This window comes from Suncus etruscus, chromosome 9, assembly GCF_024139225.1.
Source record: "Suncus etruscus isolate mSunEtr1 chromosome 9, mSunEtr1.pri.cur, whole genome shotgun sequence".
NCBI lineage: Eukaryota > Metazoa > Chordata > Mammalia > Eulipotyphla > Soricidae > Suncus > Suncus etruscus.
This window is the reverse complement of record NC_064856.1, coordinates 13,358,934-13,379,763: the sequence shown is the minus strand read 5'-3', so window position 1 is coordinate 13,379,763 and position 20,830 is coordinate 13,358,934. Positions and strand designations below refer to the sequence as shown.

Genomic DNA, 20,830 nt, shown 5'->3' with positions numbered 1-20,830 from the left:
CTCAGAAATAGCTCCTAGCTTGGGGGACCATATGGGACACTGCAGGGGTCGAATCGCAGTTCACCTAGGCTAATGTGTGCAGGCAGCCCCTTTACCTCAGCTCTGTCCACACTCCTGATTACCTCATGTTCAACATTCTTCACTGACCCAAATGGATGGAGTTGTTCAGCTGTACTCAGGGGCCTAAAGCATTAGGTTCTTTATAGGGTGCTAGTTGGTCAACCTAGAATGCAATTCCTAGCCCATAATCTCCACTCCTGTCCCTAGGAACCATTCCTTTAAAGTTCGATTAATTGTTTTTCCATACCTCTCTCATCTACAATAAACAAAGATAAATGTGTTCATATGCAGGTTTCTGCATCCTATTACACTAGAGCCAACCACACACAATACACAAAAAAGCCAGCACTAAACCTGTTATGTTCCATATGAGCATATTCCCTCGCACACCATAGATAGGACCCACAATGGCGACCCTTCCAGTACCTAAAGGAGAACAGTTCCATTATATACCAAGATATAAATGATAGATATATCATAATGGAACGAATGACCAACTCTAGTCATACCAAGTATGTATAACAAGTGGGAAATGCTCAGTTAAAGAGGTATGACCTAAGCTGCACAGGAGTGGGTCTGAGTAGGAGGAATATATGACGGATAGTTTTTGCTCTCTGGTAGAAAAAAAAAGTTGTCTATACATCTTGCATGTTTCTAAAATAAGCATTTATTCGATGAGAAAATGTGTTTCTTAAAACTCAAAACTTGGCTCAGACACTTCTCTACTCACTCAAAGAGCCACATAAATCTCCTTATCAAAACTTGGGCTGTGGGTAGGGGAGGCCTTTAGGTGATGATCTGTTGGTTGCCTCCAGCCCCTACATTATTTACTCCCACCTCCATGATGCCTACACTCTAGGGCCTATGAGGAATAATCCAGTCCAGGAAGTGTTCATACAGAACAAAAGGTTCACTCACCTAGTTTAAAAAACACCCAAGATGCTTTGCCCTGAATATTAAGCAGCACATGTGACCTGGTCCATTCTGGTTTCAAGTTCAAAGGCATCAGGCCGGTCCTGTGGGTTAGCAGCTAACATATCTTTCAAGAGCTGCTTGATCCCCTCAGACATGGAAGTCCTGCGTTTCTGGGGGATGTGCAACTCCATCTTTGGGTTTTCTAGCAGCGCCTCACCAACAGGGACGATCTCAGTCCCCTGTTTAATATAGGTCCCCAGGAGCTCCTTCTTGGTCTCAGAGTCAATGAAAGTGATTCTTTCTATCATTGCCCAGATGATAATGCCCAGGGCAAAGATGTCAGCCTTGGCTGTGTAGTGTCCCTCCCAGACTTCCGGGGCCATGTAGAAGTCTGAGCCGCAGGCTGAGGACAGCCAGTATTTATTCACATTCACATTTTTGTTGTCTTGATTGCCCTCCTTGCCTCGGGGGGCCAAGCCAGCACACACCTTGCTTAGGCCAAAGTCTGCCACCTTGAGGATGGGGTTGCCAGACCGCTCTGTGATGAGGATGTTGTCTGGCTTTAGGTCCCTGTGCACGATGTGGTTTTTGTGTAGGAAGGCAATGGCGCTTGTGAGTTGTAGCATGAAGCTTTTGTTAGTGGCTGGGTCCGGCCTCCGGGACAGGACGTACTGATTCAGGTCTCCACCTTCACAGAACTCCATGACAAACCAGAGATAGCAGGGCTCCTCAGCATAACCCAGGATCCTTTCTCCTGAATCAAAGGAAGACCGGAGAGAGCTTGAGTGAGATGGACACATTCACACTGCTTTTAGGCTACAGGAAAGCAGCATATTAAGAGTGACAGGTGCTCCCATCCAAGAACAGGGCCACTGGCACCCAGCGGCCTCTCCAGTGGGACCGTCTTGACTGACTCTGAGGGAGAGTCAGCTATGACCAGATGAAATCTGGCAGGTGTGACGCAGAAACTGGTGTGCAGCACCTGGGCTCAGAACTCAGTGTGCCTTGGCAAGGACTGGTTTGCTGCCGCCTGGCTCAACAGCTGGGAGGCCATTCAGTTCACCTTTCCCAGTTTCTACTGCTGCCACTTCATCTGAGTGGCCACATGGAATTACTTATACTATGCCACATTGGCACTTGGCATCAACCTCCTTGGAAAGAGGAAACAGTCCCTCCCTATTTAAAAAAATCTGAGTCTTACAGACCTATAGTGAAGAGTTCAAATCCAAGTGACCACAAAGCTGCCAGGTTTCATTCTTCTGTACCCTCACACCCCAACCCCACACCTCCCAGGGCTGCTGATAAAACAAAGTGAAGCATGGAGAAAACACACACATCTGGGTTAAGGGACCTGCTTCCCTGGCCGCATGCTCTCTTTCAGGGTGTTCTGCGAGTCCATCACAGGCCAAGCACAACTGAGGTATAGCCTATCCCAGTGATGGCTAACCTTTTTGAGCCCGAGTGTCCAAACTGCCACGCAAAACCAAAGAATTTCCTCAAAAGTGCCAGCATGTCAATTAAACCTTAATAACAAGATTTTAGTATCTAAAAACTATGCGGCACGCACCACATATCTTAACTGTGGACCTTCCCACGTGCCAGCTGCAAGGCCTTCATGTGCCACCGCTGGCATGCGTGCCATAGGTTTGCCATCTCGGGCCTATCCTCTGCACTGCAATTCCAGTGAGAACAGAGACACGAACAAATGCAGTGGAAGCCACGCATCAGTACTGGGCCCAACTCAGTCACTCTGAGGATGGCTGAGGAGGAAGGCAGAAGCCACCAGGGTTTGTTGGGAGGGGGAAGACAGAGTGACCCTTCAAGATTAGGTAGCTGACTGGTCAACAGGGAGAAGGGAATTCTAGGCAGTAAGAACAAAGGGTTTGAAGGAAAGTCTAGGGGAGGCGCTTGAAGTAGATCTTTAAGGCGGAGTCAAGTCAAGTGGGATTAAAGCTCCAGCTCCTTTTCTCAAGGTCTTCCAAATCTTAAGGGCAAGAAAGGCTTAACTGACAACTCCAAATAATTCCCAATATTTTATATATATTATTATAACATATATATTATAAATTTTATATAATAGTATATATATTATATATTATATATTGGTTTTGGGGCTACAACCAGTGACACTCAGGGGTTACCCCTGGCCATGCGCTCAGAAACCGTTCCTGGCTTGGAGGACCATATGAGACTCCAGGGTATCAAACCGAGGTCCATCTTAGGTTAGCACATGCAATTCAAACATCCTACTGCTTACACCACCACTCCGCTACCAATTCCCAATATTCTTCACAAATTAATGGACAAGGAGCCATCCCAAATAAATTATTTGATGACAACTGTCTCCAATGCTAGGTCTATGTATTATTTGGCTGAAGATAAGGTGGCAAGACCTTGGGGACAAAGGGAGTCCCCTCAAAGACTACCTGTGATTGAGCCAGAGCTTTTTAAACCCTGTACAAAGGGGAACAAAGGGGAGACAGAATATAGAGTCCCTGTTAGGCTCATCACTAAGGTTGTACCTTTCTTATACAGCTTCTGCCACTGTTCCCAGCCACTGTCTCGACTTGACTAAGAAATGGTGCTGCGGAATATGACCCACAAGTCTGGCCTGCAGTTGCCAAGAAACAGCTACCAAAGCCAATGGTTGGAAGTCTGAGGTTGAGGCATAAAGATGGTGAGATGAATTAGGGCGAATCTTTAGGTTTCTGACCATGATTAGACAGATCTAACTTTCCCTGTAATCATATAATTTGTTTATGCATATTACAATCAATGTAATACAGGAAGAACCAGTTTAGGATAGATTTTTTTTTTAATCAGCTGTTTCTCATCTCATAGTCCTCTTTATTTTTTTCTTAAGGTTGTCAGCTACTTTGCTAGAGGCTGTTGATCTCAGAACACTGCAAAATAAAGGAGGGATCTGAACATGAAAACCCAATCAATCCAGAATCTGAGGGAGAGAGCCATAAATAGAGCAAGAAGTGTTTGCTGGTGATAGAACCAGACAGGAAATGATTAAAAGACCATCAAATTCCTTCTACAAAAGCAACATCAGGAAACAGTGAAACTTCTAGTGGGGAAATAAAGGGTGGGGAATAATAATGACTTTTATATACAAAGTTGGTAACTAAGGAAACTGAAGTGAAAAAGTAAACAAGTCTGCAAAACAGACTGCAGTCTAAACCCAGGTTATGGGAATCCAAGGACAAAAAAAAGGGTTTGTCCTGAGTGAGAGGGTGGGGCATTTGGGACAACAGCCTGGGGAGTAGGTTAAGCCCAGGAGATGCTTAGAGGAGGGTGCTGTTTGTTGAGAAAGTTCTGGAGAGGAGGAAGCAGACATTGAGCATGACAGAATGGAAAAGTGGTGAACACAGCTTCTTGTCCAGCAAGACAAAAAGCACTTCTTTGCACAGACAAACTCCTCTGGGCTGATTTCAGAGAGACGTCTCAGCCTGTGCCTCAGAGGAAGCCCCAGCTACCCACGGCAAACCCTGAGAGCTTGTCAGAACCCCAGCTACCATCCCACAGATGTATTGGCCCACCTGGGATGGAGGGCCCATGCCTTTTCTGTCAAAAAAAGCAAGCTATAGTGACTAATATGGAAGGGCCTGAACCAGAAGGCACAAAGTCCAGGTCAGGTCCCAACTCACTGAGAAGATGCATGCAAAAATGGTTGGCCAAGGGGACAAGTCCCTGAGCCTTACAGATTCCATTTTCTCATTCTATCAATACAGTAACCCACTGAAGGTATCACCTACATTCAAAAGAAAGCATAGGGGAGAAAAAGAAAGTACATGGCATAGGTAGCACAGAGGCTTCATATGGCGGAGAAAGACTATGAGGAATAGGGCCCGGAGAGATAGCACAGCGGCGTTTGCCTTGCAAGCAGCCGATCCAGGACCAAAGGTGGTTGGTTCGAATCCCGGTGTCCCATATGGTCCCCCTGTGCCTGCCAGGGGCTATTTCTGAGTAGACAGCCAGGAGTAACCCCTGAGCACTGCCGGGTGTGACCCAAAAACTAAGACTATGAGGAATAAAGTGAGCTGATTCCAATGGGGGGGGGGGGGGGAATCACCTACATCTGCAGTTTTAGATGCATATATGACTGATATATTCACCCACCCCACAGCATAGGATGGCACTAATTATATTGATTCCAGTACTACATGCCATAAAGTTTTTATGTTAGGGGAAAGGTGGTATTGAAGGAAATAAAAAAAGTGTGATCACATCACATTGCTCGAGCTGTAGGAGCTAAAATCCATTGTGACCAGACCAGGTCATTCTCTAGAAGGATCTTGCTACCCTAGGATTTCTGCAGGCACCATCTGAATAGACATTAAGGCATAATCAACCTATTAAGCACCTATTTCATGACCAGGAGACTGAGGCCGAGAAATGGTAAGTAACTTGCTCAAGAGCACTGGCACGATTCCACACAGCCTGTCCTTCCAGTAGTTAGGCTATGTCAGGCCCCATGGAGCAAAGAAATGTACATTATATCAGGCAGAGATAGTACAGCAGGCAGGACACTTGTGCCCTACATTTGACCAACCTGGGTTCTATCCCCGGTACCCTTTCTATAAGGAGCAATTCCTGTGTGCAGAACAAGGAGTAAACACTGAGTACTGCGGAGTATGCACCACCAACCCTGGGAGAGAAATGATTATTCAAGAGAGGCAGGCTTACGTACAACACAATCTGATTGACTTATCCCTCAAGCCCAAGGACAAATACAAAATAAATTTCAAAACATAGCCTATACCACACTTAAGGAAGAAAATGAAAAGCAAAAAGTCCCCTTTCATTTCTCATGAGAATTAAGTAATGTGGAAGATTCCCAATAAAAAGATGGCTGGCTTTATTCAGAAATTTGAAACCAACTCTCAGTTTAAGGGTAAAAGTCAGTGCATGCCCATCTCTTGGTGGGGAACACCCCTCAAAAGGGATCCCACATGTCCAAGATTTTAGATGCTGTTTTCCAAGCCTCCTCCAGAAGCTCCACTTCCATGTTCTGGTAAATTCCATTTGAACATTTCCTGAGCAGACAATGTTGATCAGACAGGCAAATCATTAGAAACAGAAAGACTACAGCTTTGAGAACAAGGAAAGCTGAGAATTACAGCCTAGGGTGGTCCCTGAGTAGTCTCCCAGGAGGAAGAGGCTGAGTTCATTCATAGCAGGGTAGTGTTATATTGTCACAAAGGACCCAAGTCTGGTGCTAACCCAGAAGACATATAGTGAGCCTGGAGAGAGACAGAAACTACAATCAAGTCCTAAGAAATGGTCAATAGTACAGCAGGTTGGATACTTGCCTTGCATAGGGCCAACCCAGATTGGATCTCCAGCATACCAATATGGCTTCCCTGAGCACTGCAAGAAATAATTTCTGAGAGCAGAACCAGGAGTAAGCACTGAACATTGCACAGTGTGGCCCCCCAAATTAACAGAAATGGTGTATAGTTGACTAAAGGATCTGTGAACTTAGTTTGTAACCAAATGCAGCTGACTTCCCATTCTGGATCTGAGAAAGATCACTGCTTACTGAATCTAAGAAGTCAATTCTTAAAACACCCATTTAAAGTGAGACATAGGTTCCTGACAAAGCTTCATCTTACATGGACTAAACTGAGCTCTAATCTCAGAGAGTTAACAGGTGAAAGGGCTCTTCTTAGTGTGGATGAACTAAATTTCCTCTAGAGGCTGGAGATTATGGAGACCAGCCTTAAAAACTCACCAGAAAGCTCTGAAACCTAAAGTGACAGCCCTCAGGGAGTCATTTGCTCCTCTGTGCAGCTCCAGGCAGTCAGTCCTCTTTCACTTCAGTCTCCTCAGAATACAAGCCTTACAGGTTATGGTCTGGTTGGAGGCTAGGACCCAATTTCCACCATCTGTGAGGTTCCACCACACCGCCATAGTGCCACCAGCAGAATTCCTTAAATGTTCTATCTCCCACTAACTCAAGAGCTTAAGCATCCAAGGAGGTGGTGTTCATCAAGAGGCAAGTCAGAGGTCAACGTACAACATGCAAACATTTTTGTTTGTTTTTGGGTCACAGCCAGCATCGCTCAGGGGTACTCCTGACTCTGCCCTCAGAAATCGCTTCTGGCAGGCAAGGGGGACCAAGGGAAGCCGGGAATCCAACTGAGGCCCGTCCTGGATCAGCTGCATGCAAGGCAAATGCTCTACCACTGTGCTGTCTCCCTGGCGCCGGATTTCACTTTTCAGCAAAGGACTAATAGACCAAAATGTTCAGAAAAGACAGCAACTCAGCAGAGAAGCAGGTCTTAAAACTGCTTGATCCCATTTGACATAAAAAAAAAAAAAATCCCACTTAATTTATCAGAATACCAAAAAGACAACAAAGACAAAAACCAAAACTAACCAAACAAATGATCAAGAAAGCCACCTCTACCAGCAACACAAAAGTGTACCAAGAACAGATATTTTATAAAGTATGATAAGAATGAAGAAGGGGGGCCGGGTAGGTGGCGCTGGAGGTAAGGTGTCTGCCTTGCAAGCGCTAGCCAAGGAAGGACCGCGGTTCGATCCCCCGGCGTCCCATATGGTCCCCCCAAGCCAGGGGCGATTTCTGAGCACATAGCCAGGAGTAACCCCTGAGCGTCAAATGGGTGTGGCCCAAAAACCAAAAAAAAAAAAAAAAAAAAAAAAAAAAAAAAAAAAAAAGAATGAAGAAGGGAACCAACTTCCAAAACTAGCTGATGTTAATGCACCACTTGGGTGAATGCTTTCACATGTCACATACTTCAACAAAATTTACTGAAAGTCAAAAATAAAAAACAAGGGGCCGGAGAGATAGCATGGAGGTAAGGCGTTTACCTTTCATGCAGAAGGTCATCGGTTCGAATCCCGGCGTCCCATATAGTCCCCCGTGCCTGCCAGGAGCAATTTCTGAGCACGGAGCCACGAAAAACCCCTGAGCACTGCCGGGTGTGACCCAAAATCCACAAAAATAAATAAATAAATAAAAAACAAAAACAAAAACAACCAAATAAAAGCCATAGCATATTTAATGTGAAGTGATAAAAGCATGGTATAAAATTATGATACTGTTTAAAATTAAAAAGAATACAGAAAAATCCAGTCTGAATTTGTGCGGCCCTTGGTTTTAGTAGTCATACATTAAGATGCTTTATTTAAAGATCAGACCTGAGATGCTCAAGGTCCCATGTGGCATGTCTGGAAAGACGCGCACATAGACCTTGTTCTACTTTCTATCTCAGTGACCTTGGGCTATGGAGTGTCACTACAAGGCTGGACTGTGTCAGCACCACAGGCTGTGCTCAAAGTATTTTATAAGTTAGACAAATGTCACCATGCACTAGAGAACAGACCACCTTGGGGGTGGCTACTGGGGCAATATACACAGCCAAAAAGGAACCAGCAGAGCTACAGAAAGGAGGGGTTAGACAGAAAGGGGAGTAGACAGGCCTGGGATAACACTAAACCCTATCCTCTGAAGATAGGGCTATGTGACCAGGGGAAACCTCGTAACAGCCCAGGAATCTTCCAGAAACTGAGAAAACATCTTAAAGGGCTGCAATAAGGCTTACTATGACAGACTCCTGCAAGGTATAGGATACCAGAAGAGCCATTACTTGGGATAGTTACATTAATGTGTAAGGACATCACTGAACAGCCAATCTGGGCACAAGGCAGATCAAAAACATGGAAAATGAAGAGCACCTAGATAAAAATCTAGACCCTGATCCTGTCAGTGGTTTGATTTTAGACTAGTTACTCATCACTGATGGATCTTGATTTTTTTTAATTTTGTTTTTGTTTATAAGCCACACCTGGCAATGCTCAGAGGTTACTCCTGGCTCTGCTTTCAGGAATCATTCCAGGTGGTGCGCTCTGGGGGCCATATAGGATAGTGGGGATCGAACCCAGGCTGGCTGAGTGCAAAGCAAGGACCTTAATCCACTGAACTGTCTCTAGTCCTGGAGAGTTTTTAATTAAAAAAAAAAAAAAAAACAAAAACAAAAAAACAAAGCCAGATGAAATCCTAACATCAGAAAATTAGAATGTGTAGCTTAAGACAACCTAGATGAGAATCTAGACTTCACAAATCACTCACAAAGATCTACTAGGCTCCAAGAAAACCGCCAAATCTAAGTTAAAAAGAGGTTTTTGCTCTATTAGGAAGTTAAATTCTGCCTGACAGTTTACACTATAAAGACTTACCTAATGCGAAGCCCAATTAACCAAAGCTCTCAATTACTAAGGTCTATCCCTATCTCCTGGGGCCAGTTCTTAGTATCCCCAGTGCATACATAAGATAGTGGGTTGGTAGTAAAACAGACTGAGAGTTTGTCCCCAAACATTCAAGGGTAGATTAGAAAATAGGAACAGGGTCCCTGGCAGCCAATACAAAGGGAAGGCACCATCAAAGTCAGCAGGGCCACAAGGACTGATTAAAAAAACAGAAGCTATTTTTTCCTAATATATCATTATGCCACTGACAACAAAAACCCCCAAGACAAAGCAGAAGAGCTTAGAATTTAAGGTACCTGTCCCAAAGTATAGCACAGCCTGAAAGCAGACTGAGGGATAGGAGCAATAGTACAGCGGGGAGGTTGCTTGCTTTGCATGCAGTCAACACAAGTTCAATCCCAGGCATCCCACATGGTTCCTCAGTTATGTCAGGAGTGATCCCAGAACACACAGGGGAGAGAAAGAGGGAGAAAGAAAGGAAGAGTTGGATGGGGTATGGGGAAGGGGAGGGAGAGAGATCGATCCTGACTTGGCTATTTACTGACATATTTGACATTGGAAAAACTATTGATCTCAGCACCTTGGGGGTCTCTCCTGTTAAGGTAGCTGTAATCAGGATTGATGTTATTAGGCAGGAAGTCCTCAGAATGGTGACTCACATCAAAGTTCCTGTCGCATCACAAATATTCAGGTTTAGCTCTCATTGACAGCAAAACTGAGATAAAACCTTTGGTTCCAAGTCAGTATTCTGTGTTTCACTAATTCTCAGCGTCCCTAGTACGTTCTTTTATCTATGTCCAAGTAGACAAAAATCATTATTGAGAGTACCTGGGAGAGCGCAAAAACCCTGGGCCCCAATCTCTAAGACAGTACTGGGAATTGCTCCCTACGGGCTCAGCTCAGGTTTCCCAGAGCACTCAACAGGGTGGGTGGGGGTGGGAGTAAGAGTGGCAGACCCACAGCCAGACCCCTTTGAGGCCCAGCCTACCTCCAAGTACTGCTCCCCAACTCAGCTAAGTGAGTGAAGCTGCTTCTTTACACAGGTCCCCAGACCTGTGCTTGGAAGTGACTGTTTTCTAGCGCAGTTTCTCAGCCCAGGTCTAACTGTATTCCCACCCTCAACCTTCTTTCCTTTCCATGTCCCCTGTCCTACCAGTTGGCTCTCATTTACATCATTTACACCTGGGTCTTCTCTGGTCATCCTGGGGGCCTATAGGAGGTCAGGCAACCCTAGTTGGGAAATGTTAGTCTACTCTAGGTTATGTCCTCTTATCATCTCACAATGGTCACTGGGACACGTGTCCTCCACGTGGAGGAAAACTGCAGAATCTCTTCTAATGCAGCGTCTGGCAATGGATGGAGGCAGACAACCTCACCCACTCACCCACCCAATATCCCCAGGGTCAACCACAAACAAAAATAATTGGCTTTGGTATTGGTTTATTTTGGGGTCATACCCTGCGGCACTCAGGATTTACAATCCTGGCTCTGTGCTCAGGCAACAATATGAAATACCGGGGATAGAAACAGGGTCGAGGGGCCAGGAAGGTGGCGCTAGAGGTAAGGTGTCTACCTTGCAAGCACTAGCGTAGGATGGACGGACCGCGGTTCGATCCCCCGGCGTCCCATATGGTACCCCCCAAGCCAGGGGCGATTTCTGAGCACATAGCCAGGAGTAACCCCTGAGCGTCAAACAGGTGTGGCCCAAAAACCAAAAAAAAAAAAAAAAAAAAAAAAAAGGAAAAGAAACAGAGTTGACTGCATGCAAGACAAATGCCCTCCCCACTGTACTATCGCTCCAGCCCCAGCAACAAGTAATTGGCAAGGCACAACTAAGTAAAGGGTTTTTATCAAGATGGTGGCTAGGCTCCCAACTTTTCTAAAGTTCTCAGCACTTGGTTTTGAGCCTTCAGAGTTTAACCTGACCATCATAAGTTTGATATATACATAGTTCTATATGATAAAGTACCAAATTTTTTCCCCTTTTGGTTTTGGGGAGCACCTGATTGTGCTCAGGGATCACTACTTGGCAGGCCTGGGGCACGATATGGAATGCTGGGGAATAAATCCAGGTTAGCCACATCCAAAAGTAAGTGCCTTATTGACTATACTATCAATATGGCCTAGTAACAGAAATTCTGAGTGACAATAATTGGGCTTGCTTGCAACCTAAGTGGCAGGAGTCTCTAATTTAAGGTATATTCATTCAAGGCCCAATCTATTAGCAAGAGAAGAAAAACAAACTGTTGAAGTCTCCACTCTTTATGAGAAGTTAATCCAGCAAGCAACTGACAGGATTATGAATTTTGTTTGTTTTGAGAAGTGGCCCACACCTGGCAGTGCTCTAAGTACCTTGTAAGATGCTGGGGATCAAACCCAATTTTGCCAGTGCAGGGAATGCACCCCACATGCTGTACTATCACCCTGGCCCCCATGATTTTCTTTTTTTTTTTTGATTTTTGGGCCACACCCAGTGATGCTCAGAAATCACTCCTGGCTTGGGGAAACATATGGGACACTGAGGGATCTAACTGTGGTCCATCCCAGGTTAGCGCGGGCAAGGCAGATGCCCTACCTCTTGCACCACTGCTCCGGCCCCCATGATTTTCTTTTTTATTGTTTTTGTTTTGGGGCCATGCCTGGCAATGTTCTGTGGTTACTCCTGACTCTACTACACTCAGGAAACACTCCTGGTGGTGCTGCTACAGAGACCATATGAGATACCAGGATCAAACCCAGGTCAGCTGTATGTAAAGCAATCATTCTACCACATGACTTTCTCTCCAATCCTATGAACCTATTTTTTAATTTCTTTGGTTTTGGGACCACACCCAGCAGCACTCAGGGGTTACTCCTGGCTGTGTTCATCAACTGCTCCTGGCAGGCTCAGGGGAGACTATATGGGATGCCAAGGACTGAACATGGGTCCATCATAGGTCAGCAGCATGAAGGCAAATGTCCTACCACTTCCGGCTCCGAATCAATTTTTTAAAAGAATGGGAAACTGGTTTAAATGCTACTGCTAACTCATCTGGGACAAGTCCTCTTCTTTTACTGGGTTTCAGCTTTCTCCCCTGTGAAATCAGATCAGATAACTGAGGCCACTACTGACTCTAAAACTCTACATTTTGGGGGGCCAGAGAGAGAGCATGGAGGTAGGGCATTTGCATTGTATGCTGAAGGACAGTGGTTCCAATCCCGGCATCCCATATGGTCCCTCGAGCCTGCCAAGATCGATTTCTGAGTGTAGAGCCAGGAGTAATCCCTGAGCTATGCCGGGTGTGACCCAAAAACCAAAACAAACAAAAAAACTCTACATTTTAACATAATGCTTCTGAGTAAGGTGTTTTGGGTTTACATTCAGAGAGAAAGGAAGGACATAAGGTACAGCTGAAAGTTTTCAAATTTGGACAAGGCCAAGAACTGCATTAAGCTGTTTAAGATTGGGGCCAGAGAAATAGTACAGGGAGTAAACTGCTTGCTTTCCATGCAGCAGACCCAGGTTTGATCCCCAGCATCCCATATGGTCCCAGAGCAAAAAACCAAGAGTAATCCCTGAGCACCATTGGGTGTGGTCAAAAAACAAACAAACAACAAAAAGATGTTTAAGTTTGGAGGTCAGAGCAATAGTATAGTTGGTAATGTGATTGCTTGCGAACTGACAGAATCCAGTTTGATCTCTAGCATCATATATGGTCCCCCAAGCTCTGCCAGGAATGATCTCTGATACTAGACTAAGCTAGGAATAAGCCATGAGCACCAACTACCAAGTGTGGCCCTAAAACCAACAACAAAAGCTGTATACAATTAGGGCCTGGGGAGAAGGCTCAAAAGTTAGAGTAAATGTATGGCCCACAAGAGGCTGTTTGTCCTCTGAGCACTAAGTCAGATGTGCTCCCACCCCAACCCCGACCAACGAAAGTGTAAAATTATTGTTTTTCTTTTTGTTTTTGGGCCACACTCGGCGGTGCTCAGGGGTTACTCCTGGCTCTGCTCAGAAACCACTCCTGGCAGGTGGGGGGGGGGGGGGACCCATTTGGGATGCTGGGATTCGAACCACCGTTGGTCCTGGGTCGGCCGCTTGAAAAGCAAACATCCGCCCCCCCCAGTTTGTTTTTGAAGGGGGCCACACACGGTGATGCTCATGGGTTACTACTGGCTATGCGCTCAGAAATTGCTCCTGGCTTGGGGACCACGTGTGAGATGTCAGAGATCCAACTGAGGTCTGTCCTGGATCAGCCGCATGCAAGGCAAGCGCCCTACTGCTGCACTATCATTGCAGGCCCTGTAAAATTATTTTTGCATTAAATAATTCCAGGGTGTGTGTCACACCAAGTGTTCAGGGGTTACTCCCAGCTTATTGCTTAGGGTTCAGTACACTGGGCCTTAATAATGTCTTAGAAGTACATAAACGCTTTCTGAATATTCACTAGTCAATGCTAAAGGGAAAGCAATCATTTTTTAAATCTGGTCCAGCTGTAAAGTCCACTATCTCTTTTTTATACCTAGCCACATGATTCTAGGCACCCTTGGTTCAAAGGCCACCTTTTCTGCTAACTTCTGGCTAATTCTCATCATTCTTAATGCTGGAAGAGCCCCCATTAATGAGCTAAATTGCCTTTTCTCTAGTGACCTTGATTAGCACTGAAGTTGTCAGCTGGCCCTCAAACTTTTCAAGAGAGCTCCACTGGGGCAAAGTGTTGTTTTCCAGAAAGTACCGCTTACAGGGACTCAGCAAAATTAGGTGCATCTGGGTCAGCTGAGACTTTAAGACAGATTAACATTTTTTTTATCTACTTCATAATTATTTAAAGTTGCAGGAACCAATGGGCAAAACGTGACTGAAGGGACCCTTGCAGAACATGATTTGATCCTTAGCAGCAGAGCATAGCCAAGAGTAAGTTCAAAACAACAACAAAAAAAGTGATCAGAAGGACTTGAATGACAAGGGCAGAATCAGATTTTAAGATTTCTTCTAGTCCTTGGGCCTGAGAAATATAGTACGTACAGCAAGTTAAGGCGCTTATCTTGCACGTGACCTACCACCTAGGTTCAATCCCCAGCAGCACCTCAAGCCCCACCAGGAGTTGCTCCCTGAGAGCAGAGCCAGCTGTAAACTGAGTATAGGGACAGGTATGGCTCCTCATCTCCCCAAACCTCCCCAGTTTTCCGCCTAGACCAACACTTCTGAATTATCAGATTATAAAGCTGAGTTGGAGAAGCAGCTCAAAGGGCTAGTGAGCATACTTTGCATGAAGGAGTAATTCAGACAGGTCTAATTCCTTTGGCAATGCCATGTCTCCCAGAATACCCAGAATGACCCTCCAACAATAAAGTGAGAGTAGCCCTCTATGTGCCCATTGCTAAGTGTGGTTCCCCCGCACAGTCCCCCTATTCCTCTCCCTACCAAAAGATTTCTAAAGTTTGGAAATCAGATGATATCAGGAATAGTTTTACCTGGACTAGTTAGTTTGGCTTTTTGCTTTTCAATTTAATATGAAGAGCAAAAATAAAAAGCTAACTTACTATGTAAGAAACTAACACTTGATATATATGTACATTTGGAAAATCTATGTAAGGACCCCTCAGGGCTTTAGGCTCTTGCAATGAAAATCAGTTTCCTAAGATCCAGCAGGGCATTCCCCTGAACCACAGTAGAGTCTCAAATACTGAAGACTCCCAGTAACTGAAAGGGACACAATATGTGATCAAAAGCAAAAGGCTTCACTTCTCTAGGTCTTGGGAAAGAAAATAGGAACATTTCTGTCACTGTGGTTTTGGCAACTCAGGAAGAATTCTGAGTCCCTGGTCAAACAAGTTGGAAAACTTGGAGAAAGAAGGTTGTGAATCTTGAAGAGAAATGGAAGAGGATTTGAAATGTAGCCTGAACCTATGGAATTGAATCCTCCGTTGGAGGCTCGTCCTGAGCTTGCTTTCTAGGAGCAGATCTAATACACACCAGAATTTTGTCTGTCTGATGAGGGGTATGGGGTGATGTTTCCCAAGCAGTGCTCAGGAGCCTGATACTTGGACAACTGATCCAAATGGCTCAATGCTATGGCCAGTGACAGGGGTTCTGGGGGCCACAAGGCCCACCACCAGTATTCAGTGACTTATAAGACTAGGTTTAGAAGCATCAGGTGGGGTCCCAAGACATGAGTCTTTGCACTTGAAAGATCTTTGCCCTCGGCCCTTGAGCTATCTTCAGTACCTCCTACATGAGTTGTAAACAATGTGTAGCCCTTTTTGTGGTGTTTTTTTTTTTTATTGGGGGGGGGGGTCCACACCTGAAGGGCTCAGGATTTACTTCCAGCTCTGATCTCAGAAATCACTCCTGGCAGGTGTTGGGGCACAGAACAGAGGCCAGCTGCATGCAAGTCATGGACCCTGCCTATGGTACTATCTCCCAGGCCCATTCTTTCATGTAGTCAGTTCATGACAAAGCTAGTCTATCCACTAAATCCCTGTACTAAAAAAACACTATACTGTCACTTTATTGAAGAGCTTTATCAAAATCCAAAGTGAAGAAAGTGTGAGAGACTTCAAATCCAAGTTGAAAATTTAAGACTAAGCATTAAAGAGTGGCAGCAAATCCCCACATCCCAAGGCTGTGGTGTAGTAAGGAGGTCTGGACTATTCATGAGCCACAGTGTAGAATTAATTCAGTCTGAGAATGGAAGTGAGAGCTTATCAAATACAGGTAAGCTTAAAGAATCTCAAAAAAAAAAAAAAAAAAAAAAAAAAAAAAAAGCTTAAAGAATCTCTTGGAGGATCATTCTCAAAACAACGATATTCACACCCTTGGGTAGAGGGTAGGCTTCTCCAGGAAGGTTGGGATTGGGATGAAAAGAGAGGAGGGCTAGTTTGAACAAAGTCTCCAGATGAAATGGATCACGCCCTTCTCTATTTAGGGTCAAAACAAGCAGCTAGGTTTCTTCCGAGGGGCAAAGAGGAGCTGAGTGCCAAAAGCTGGAGGGAGGGGAAGGAAGCGGGAAGAGGCCCTATTTAACTCACTCACTCAATCCTACTATATTCCCCCTTCCTCCCATAATCCTATCAGTTCATAAAGGTCAGACCAAGTTCTCTCAGGAGAGGAACACAAGTACCATTACAGCTTGAAAGGAAGCCTCACTTCAGGGCAGGTCTTGGTGCACACTACCTGAACTAGAAAAGTCTGTAAGGAAGTCAGAGAACCAACCACCAGACTTCCAACAGCAGATTTAACTATTTGCCTCTAAGCTCAGTTTCACCTTCAACAGAAAGAGGATTGTCTTGTAAAAGTTTTGAAAACATCTAGGGAGATAAAAGTCAAAGAAGACAATCATCAGAAGCCTCTCCCAGGGGAGAGAGAGGACCCACATCTTTCTAGCCTACCGGCACTCGCAGGAACACCTTGGCTACTAAACAAGGTGCACAGGAGCTCTAAACCTAACTGCAGCGCAAACTCCACCACCACCACTCAACAAATGGGGCTTAGCCCTCCCGGGAGGGCAAAGTCACTTTTCCCTAGAAATCACTCCTAAATCAGCCTCCAGGGCTAAGAGAGAAGGATTAAGAGCCAAAGGACTGGGAAAGATGTCAGATGAAGTTCTGTGCAAACTCTGGGCCCACCTGTGAGGTTATTATTTTGTGCGCCCCAGAGGGCAAAGCCAGGAAAATAGAAAAACTTCATTTCATTTACTTAACTACCTGGGGGGTTGAGGGGTTTGGGGGGGGGGGGTCCTCTGGGGTAAAGATAAGTAATCCAAAGGGAGGAAGGAACTGAAGGGTGTCAGTACTTAAGATCCAAAAGGGAGGGGAGAAGGTGGGGCACAGTAAAGTTTCTTCTTCTGGCTTGCTTTTGAAAACGGAGGGGGAAAAAAAAAGCAAAGAGTCCCTGGAGTGAGTAAGTTAGTTGTATCACCACCAGTTCTGAAATCCAACTAACTCTCTGACTCCCCAAAGGACCTTTCAAATTCTGGGCCCATAGTAAATAACTCCCAGTTATGGAGCACTTCCTGAGACCCCATGGCGAGCACTTTCACCAGCGCCTGTTGGGAAAATAGCAGCTAACCAAGGTGCTGGGGTGGAATCTGAGGACTCCCCAACCGAAAAACTTTCAAATTCTGGGCCCTTAGTAATATAATAATGACTCCCAGTTATGGAGCACTTCCTGAGACCCCCCACGGTGAGCACTTCACCAGTGCCAGTTGGGAAAATGGCAACTAACCAGGGTGCTGGGGTGGAATCTGAGGGACTCTCCAAGTGACCTTTCAAATTCTGGGCCCTTAGTAATATAAGAATGCCTCCCAGTTATGGAGCACTCACTTCCTGAGACCCCCCCCTACCGTGAGCAAGCAATTCACCAGCGCCTGTTGGGGGGGGGGAGCGCAACTAACCAGGGTACTGGGGTGGATGGAATCTGAGGACTCCAAGTGACCTTTCAAATTCTGGACCCTCAGTAAGAATGACTCCCAGTTTTGGAGCACTTCACCAGAGACAGCTGGGAAAGTAGCAACTAACCAGGGTGCTGGGGTGAGTGAGTGGAGGAATCTGAGGATGGGGTGTCCCCCTAAAAGAGATCCCCTACCCACCCCCTCTAGGCTAGGCCCCGGTGAGCAAAATAAAAAGAGGCTGTGGGGTGTCAGTTGCGGGATGTCAGGTGCGGGGCGGTGGGTGACAGCCAGGCAGGCGGCTCGGCCTACCTTTGAGCGAGGTCTCCACCAGGCGCAGGTAGAGCTGCGAGCGCTTGTTGCCGTGGCTCATGCGCTGGGCCAGCCCGTTGCGCTGCAGGACGCACTCCTCGAACTGCACGACGTTCTGGTGGCGCCGCTTGAGGCTGGTGAGCGCCCAGAACTCGGCCAGCGCCAGCTCCACGTTCTCGGGCGCGTCGCAGCGGATCTTCTTGACGGCCACCCGCGCCCCGCTGCGCCCGGCCACCGCCTCGTACACCACGCCGTAGCTGCCGCGGCCGATCTCCGCCAGCAGGCTGTAGCGCGGCGGCGACGGGGCCCCGGGGGCGTCCTCGGGCCCGCGCCGCCGCCGCGCCAGGTAGGCCTCGCCCGGGGCCGGGGCCGGGGCCTGCGCCGCCGCCGCCGCCGCCGCAGCCGGATCCATGGCCTGGGCCTGGGCCTGGGCCGCCGCCGGCCTCAGCTTCGCGCCGGGCGCCCGCGGCACTGGGCTTCGCCTTTTGCGCTCGGGGCTTTGTGTCCCTCGGCGCGCGCCGTCCTCCCCCCGCGTCTCCATGGCAACGGCCGGCGGCGGCGGCGGGAGGGGGAGCGGCGGCAGAGGCAGCGGCGGCGGCGGCGCTGCCCGGCTGCTCCCGGCCTCATCCCTCCGTCCGACCTTGGCGCGCCGCGCGGCGGAACGCCGAGGGAGGACCTGCGGGCGGAAAGAGAAGCGCTTGCTGGGGCGAGGCCCGACTTCGGAGGCCGCCTCCTCCGGCGCGCTGAGCGGCGGCCGCGGTCCCTTTAAGACGGAAGTCTGGGCGCGCCGAGTTGGCCGCGGCCCGGGGGCGGGGCGAGCGGGAGGACGGAACCATGAGGCGCCACACGGCGGGGGGAGCCGTTGTGCAACCCTCCCCAGGCGCCCCGCCCTTTGCAGCCCGCTCGCCGTTTGGGGGATTAAAAGCGTCGGCTTGATTCTTCGACTTCTGTTGGAAATGGTTCTTGACATATCCAGGCCGCGCGGCCCGGCCCCGTAGGTCGTTATTTAGGGGTTCCCCCCGCTCGTAAGCCACTTTGGTTTCTCCCGGTTCAAAACAGTTCATTAAATGAACCCGGAGCGGAGCGGCCCCAGAGGTCCAGGGACCCAGAAGTCGGGGCTACTCACCCGGCGCGTCCTCGCCGTCCCTGGCGTCCCGCTCGACTCCCCCGGAGGAGGCGGGTCCCGGTCCGGACGGGCCGCCCCGCGAGCGGCGGTGGCAACGGCGGCGCCCAGGCTCCCCGGGACGTCCCGCACGCGCTCGCGCCAGCCCAGCCCTCCTTTGCTCAGCCGCCGCCTCAGCAGCTCGGCCCGCGCTCGGGCTCGCGGCGGCTCCTGGTGGCCCATCCCCGAGCGGCGCGTCGTGGCTCGAGGCGAGGCGAGGCTCGGCTCGGGAAGGCGAGGCCGGCGGGGGCTGCCCGCTAGACCCGCCCACACGCCGCGCCGGGCCCAATCACAGGCGGCGCCGCCGGCCCACGAAAAGAGGCGCCAAAGTTGGAGGAGGAGGCGGCGGCGCTCGAGGGACCGGGAGCGTTCGACCGGGTCTGCTCGCAAGGGGCATCATCGATTGGTCACGGGTTCAGAATTAAAACAACAACAACAACGAAAATAAACCAAAGATGGGTTTCTGAATAGTGATACTCAAAAAACAAGGCGGGGGGGGGGCGCCAAGCCCGGCCCCGCGCCGCCTCCCGGATCGCGGCCTGTTGGAGCCTAGTGGCACCTTCCCGGCCCTATGTCTGGGGACCACTCGCCCCGATTGGGGGTTTTCCGCTCGGCCACACCTGGCGGGGCTCCACCTGGGGAGGGAGGGGTTGAGGGGCTCCATGGGGGTGTTGGGGATTGAACCTGGGTCAGCAGCCTGCAAGGCAAAAGCTAGGAAGCAAGTGTGAAGAGCAAAGTCCCTTTAAAGTAAAGCAGTAAGGCAGATGCTGCTCCAGTGGAAGGGAACTGAAAATGCAAAGGCCTGGAGACACAAAGTGGGGTACCAAGGTCAGGAGGTGCGGTTGGTGGCCAATAAGTGGGGAATGGTGATAGACAGCGTGAGAGAGATGAGGTCACAAGGAAGGGCCCTGTCAACCACAATGAGTGCTTTAGAATTCTTGAACATCTGCAATATTTCAAACACTGTGTAGGGGTAAACCAGATAGCCGAGGCTCATTTAGGCGTTTGTTCCTAGGAACTCTTCCAGGGTAAGGCGTAAAATAGTGATTCTCCTTTCCTATGTCCGTACAGACCAAGGACACAATACAACCATCAGCCTTGGGTGTGGTACTAAGCGTAAGTACGGACCCTGAACTGGCAGAGAAATGCTGGGTAAAGTCAAGTCATGTAGAAGGGATGGAAGCTGGACCTGAGAGGCAAGGACTGCTCTAGCAGTTTGGGTGAAAGGTTGGGCTTAGTATGAAGACAAGAGGGTTGGGACCTGCTGTGGGACTGTGGCAGAGAATTGTGATGATAGTGGGGGCAGATGGAGTTAAGGAAAGAAAAGCGGGACAAGGGTTAAGGAAAGAAATTGATACAGGGATGTAAGGGAGACTTTGAACCGTGGAGATTATAAAGGGCAGAAGCTTGAGGTGGGTCTCTCCAAGGAGGAGATACTCTGATTTGGGGTAAATGGGAAGAGTTAGAGGGAATCTATGTCATTGGCCTAAATTCCCTTGCCACAACCAAGGTAGAGTCCTTTAAGAAACTGAAGCTCAGAAAAAATAAATAAAAAAGAAACTGAAGCTCGCTATGCTACCTAACCCTGTAGACACTATATAAAATACGTAATATTATATATAATATAATCATAATGACCTAGCATAGGCCTCAGAAGATTGGGCATCCTCCATTCACCCCTGAACCAGGGAAGGTATCTACGAAACATCCAAGGTTTTTTATAACAGCACCTGGAAACAATCCTCTACCAGGGCCACTGCTCTGACAT

At 47.9% G+C, this 20,830-nt stretch overlaps 1 protein-coding gene across 1 annotated transcript in view; it reads right to left on the bottom strand.

Annotated features, from left to right (window-relative positions):
* The window catches only part of STK35 (serine/threonine kinase 35), a 42,771-nt gene extending 24,315 nt beyond the window's left edge, over positions 1-18,456 (bottom strand). Inside the window, exons 1-2 of the mRNA XM_049779354.1 lie at positions 17,901-18,456; positions 979-1,729 (exon numbers count right to left, since the gene is read on the bottom strand). Coding sequence (XP_049635311.1) covers positions 1,017-1,729; positions 17,901-18,441 — 1,254 coding nt within the window. The 5' untranslated portion in view covers positions 18,442-18,456 and the 3' untranslated portion in view covers positions 979-1,016. The remainder of the gene's footprint in view (positions 1-978; positions 1,730-17,900) is intronic.
* Positions 18,457-20,830: the final 2,374 nt, after the last annotated feature.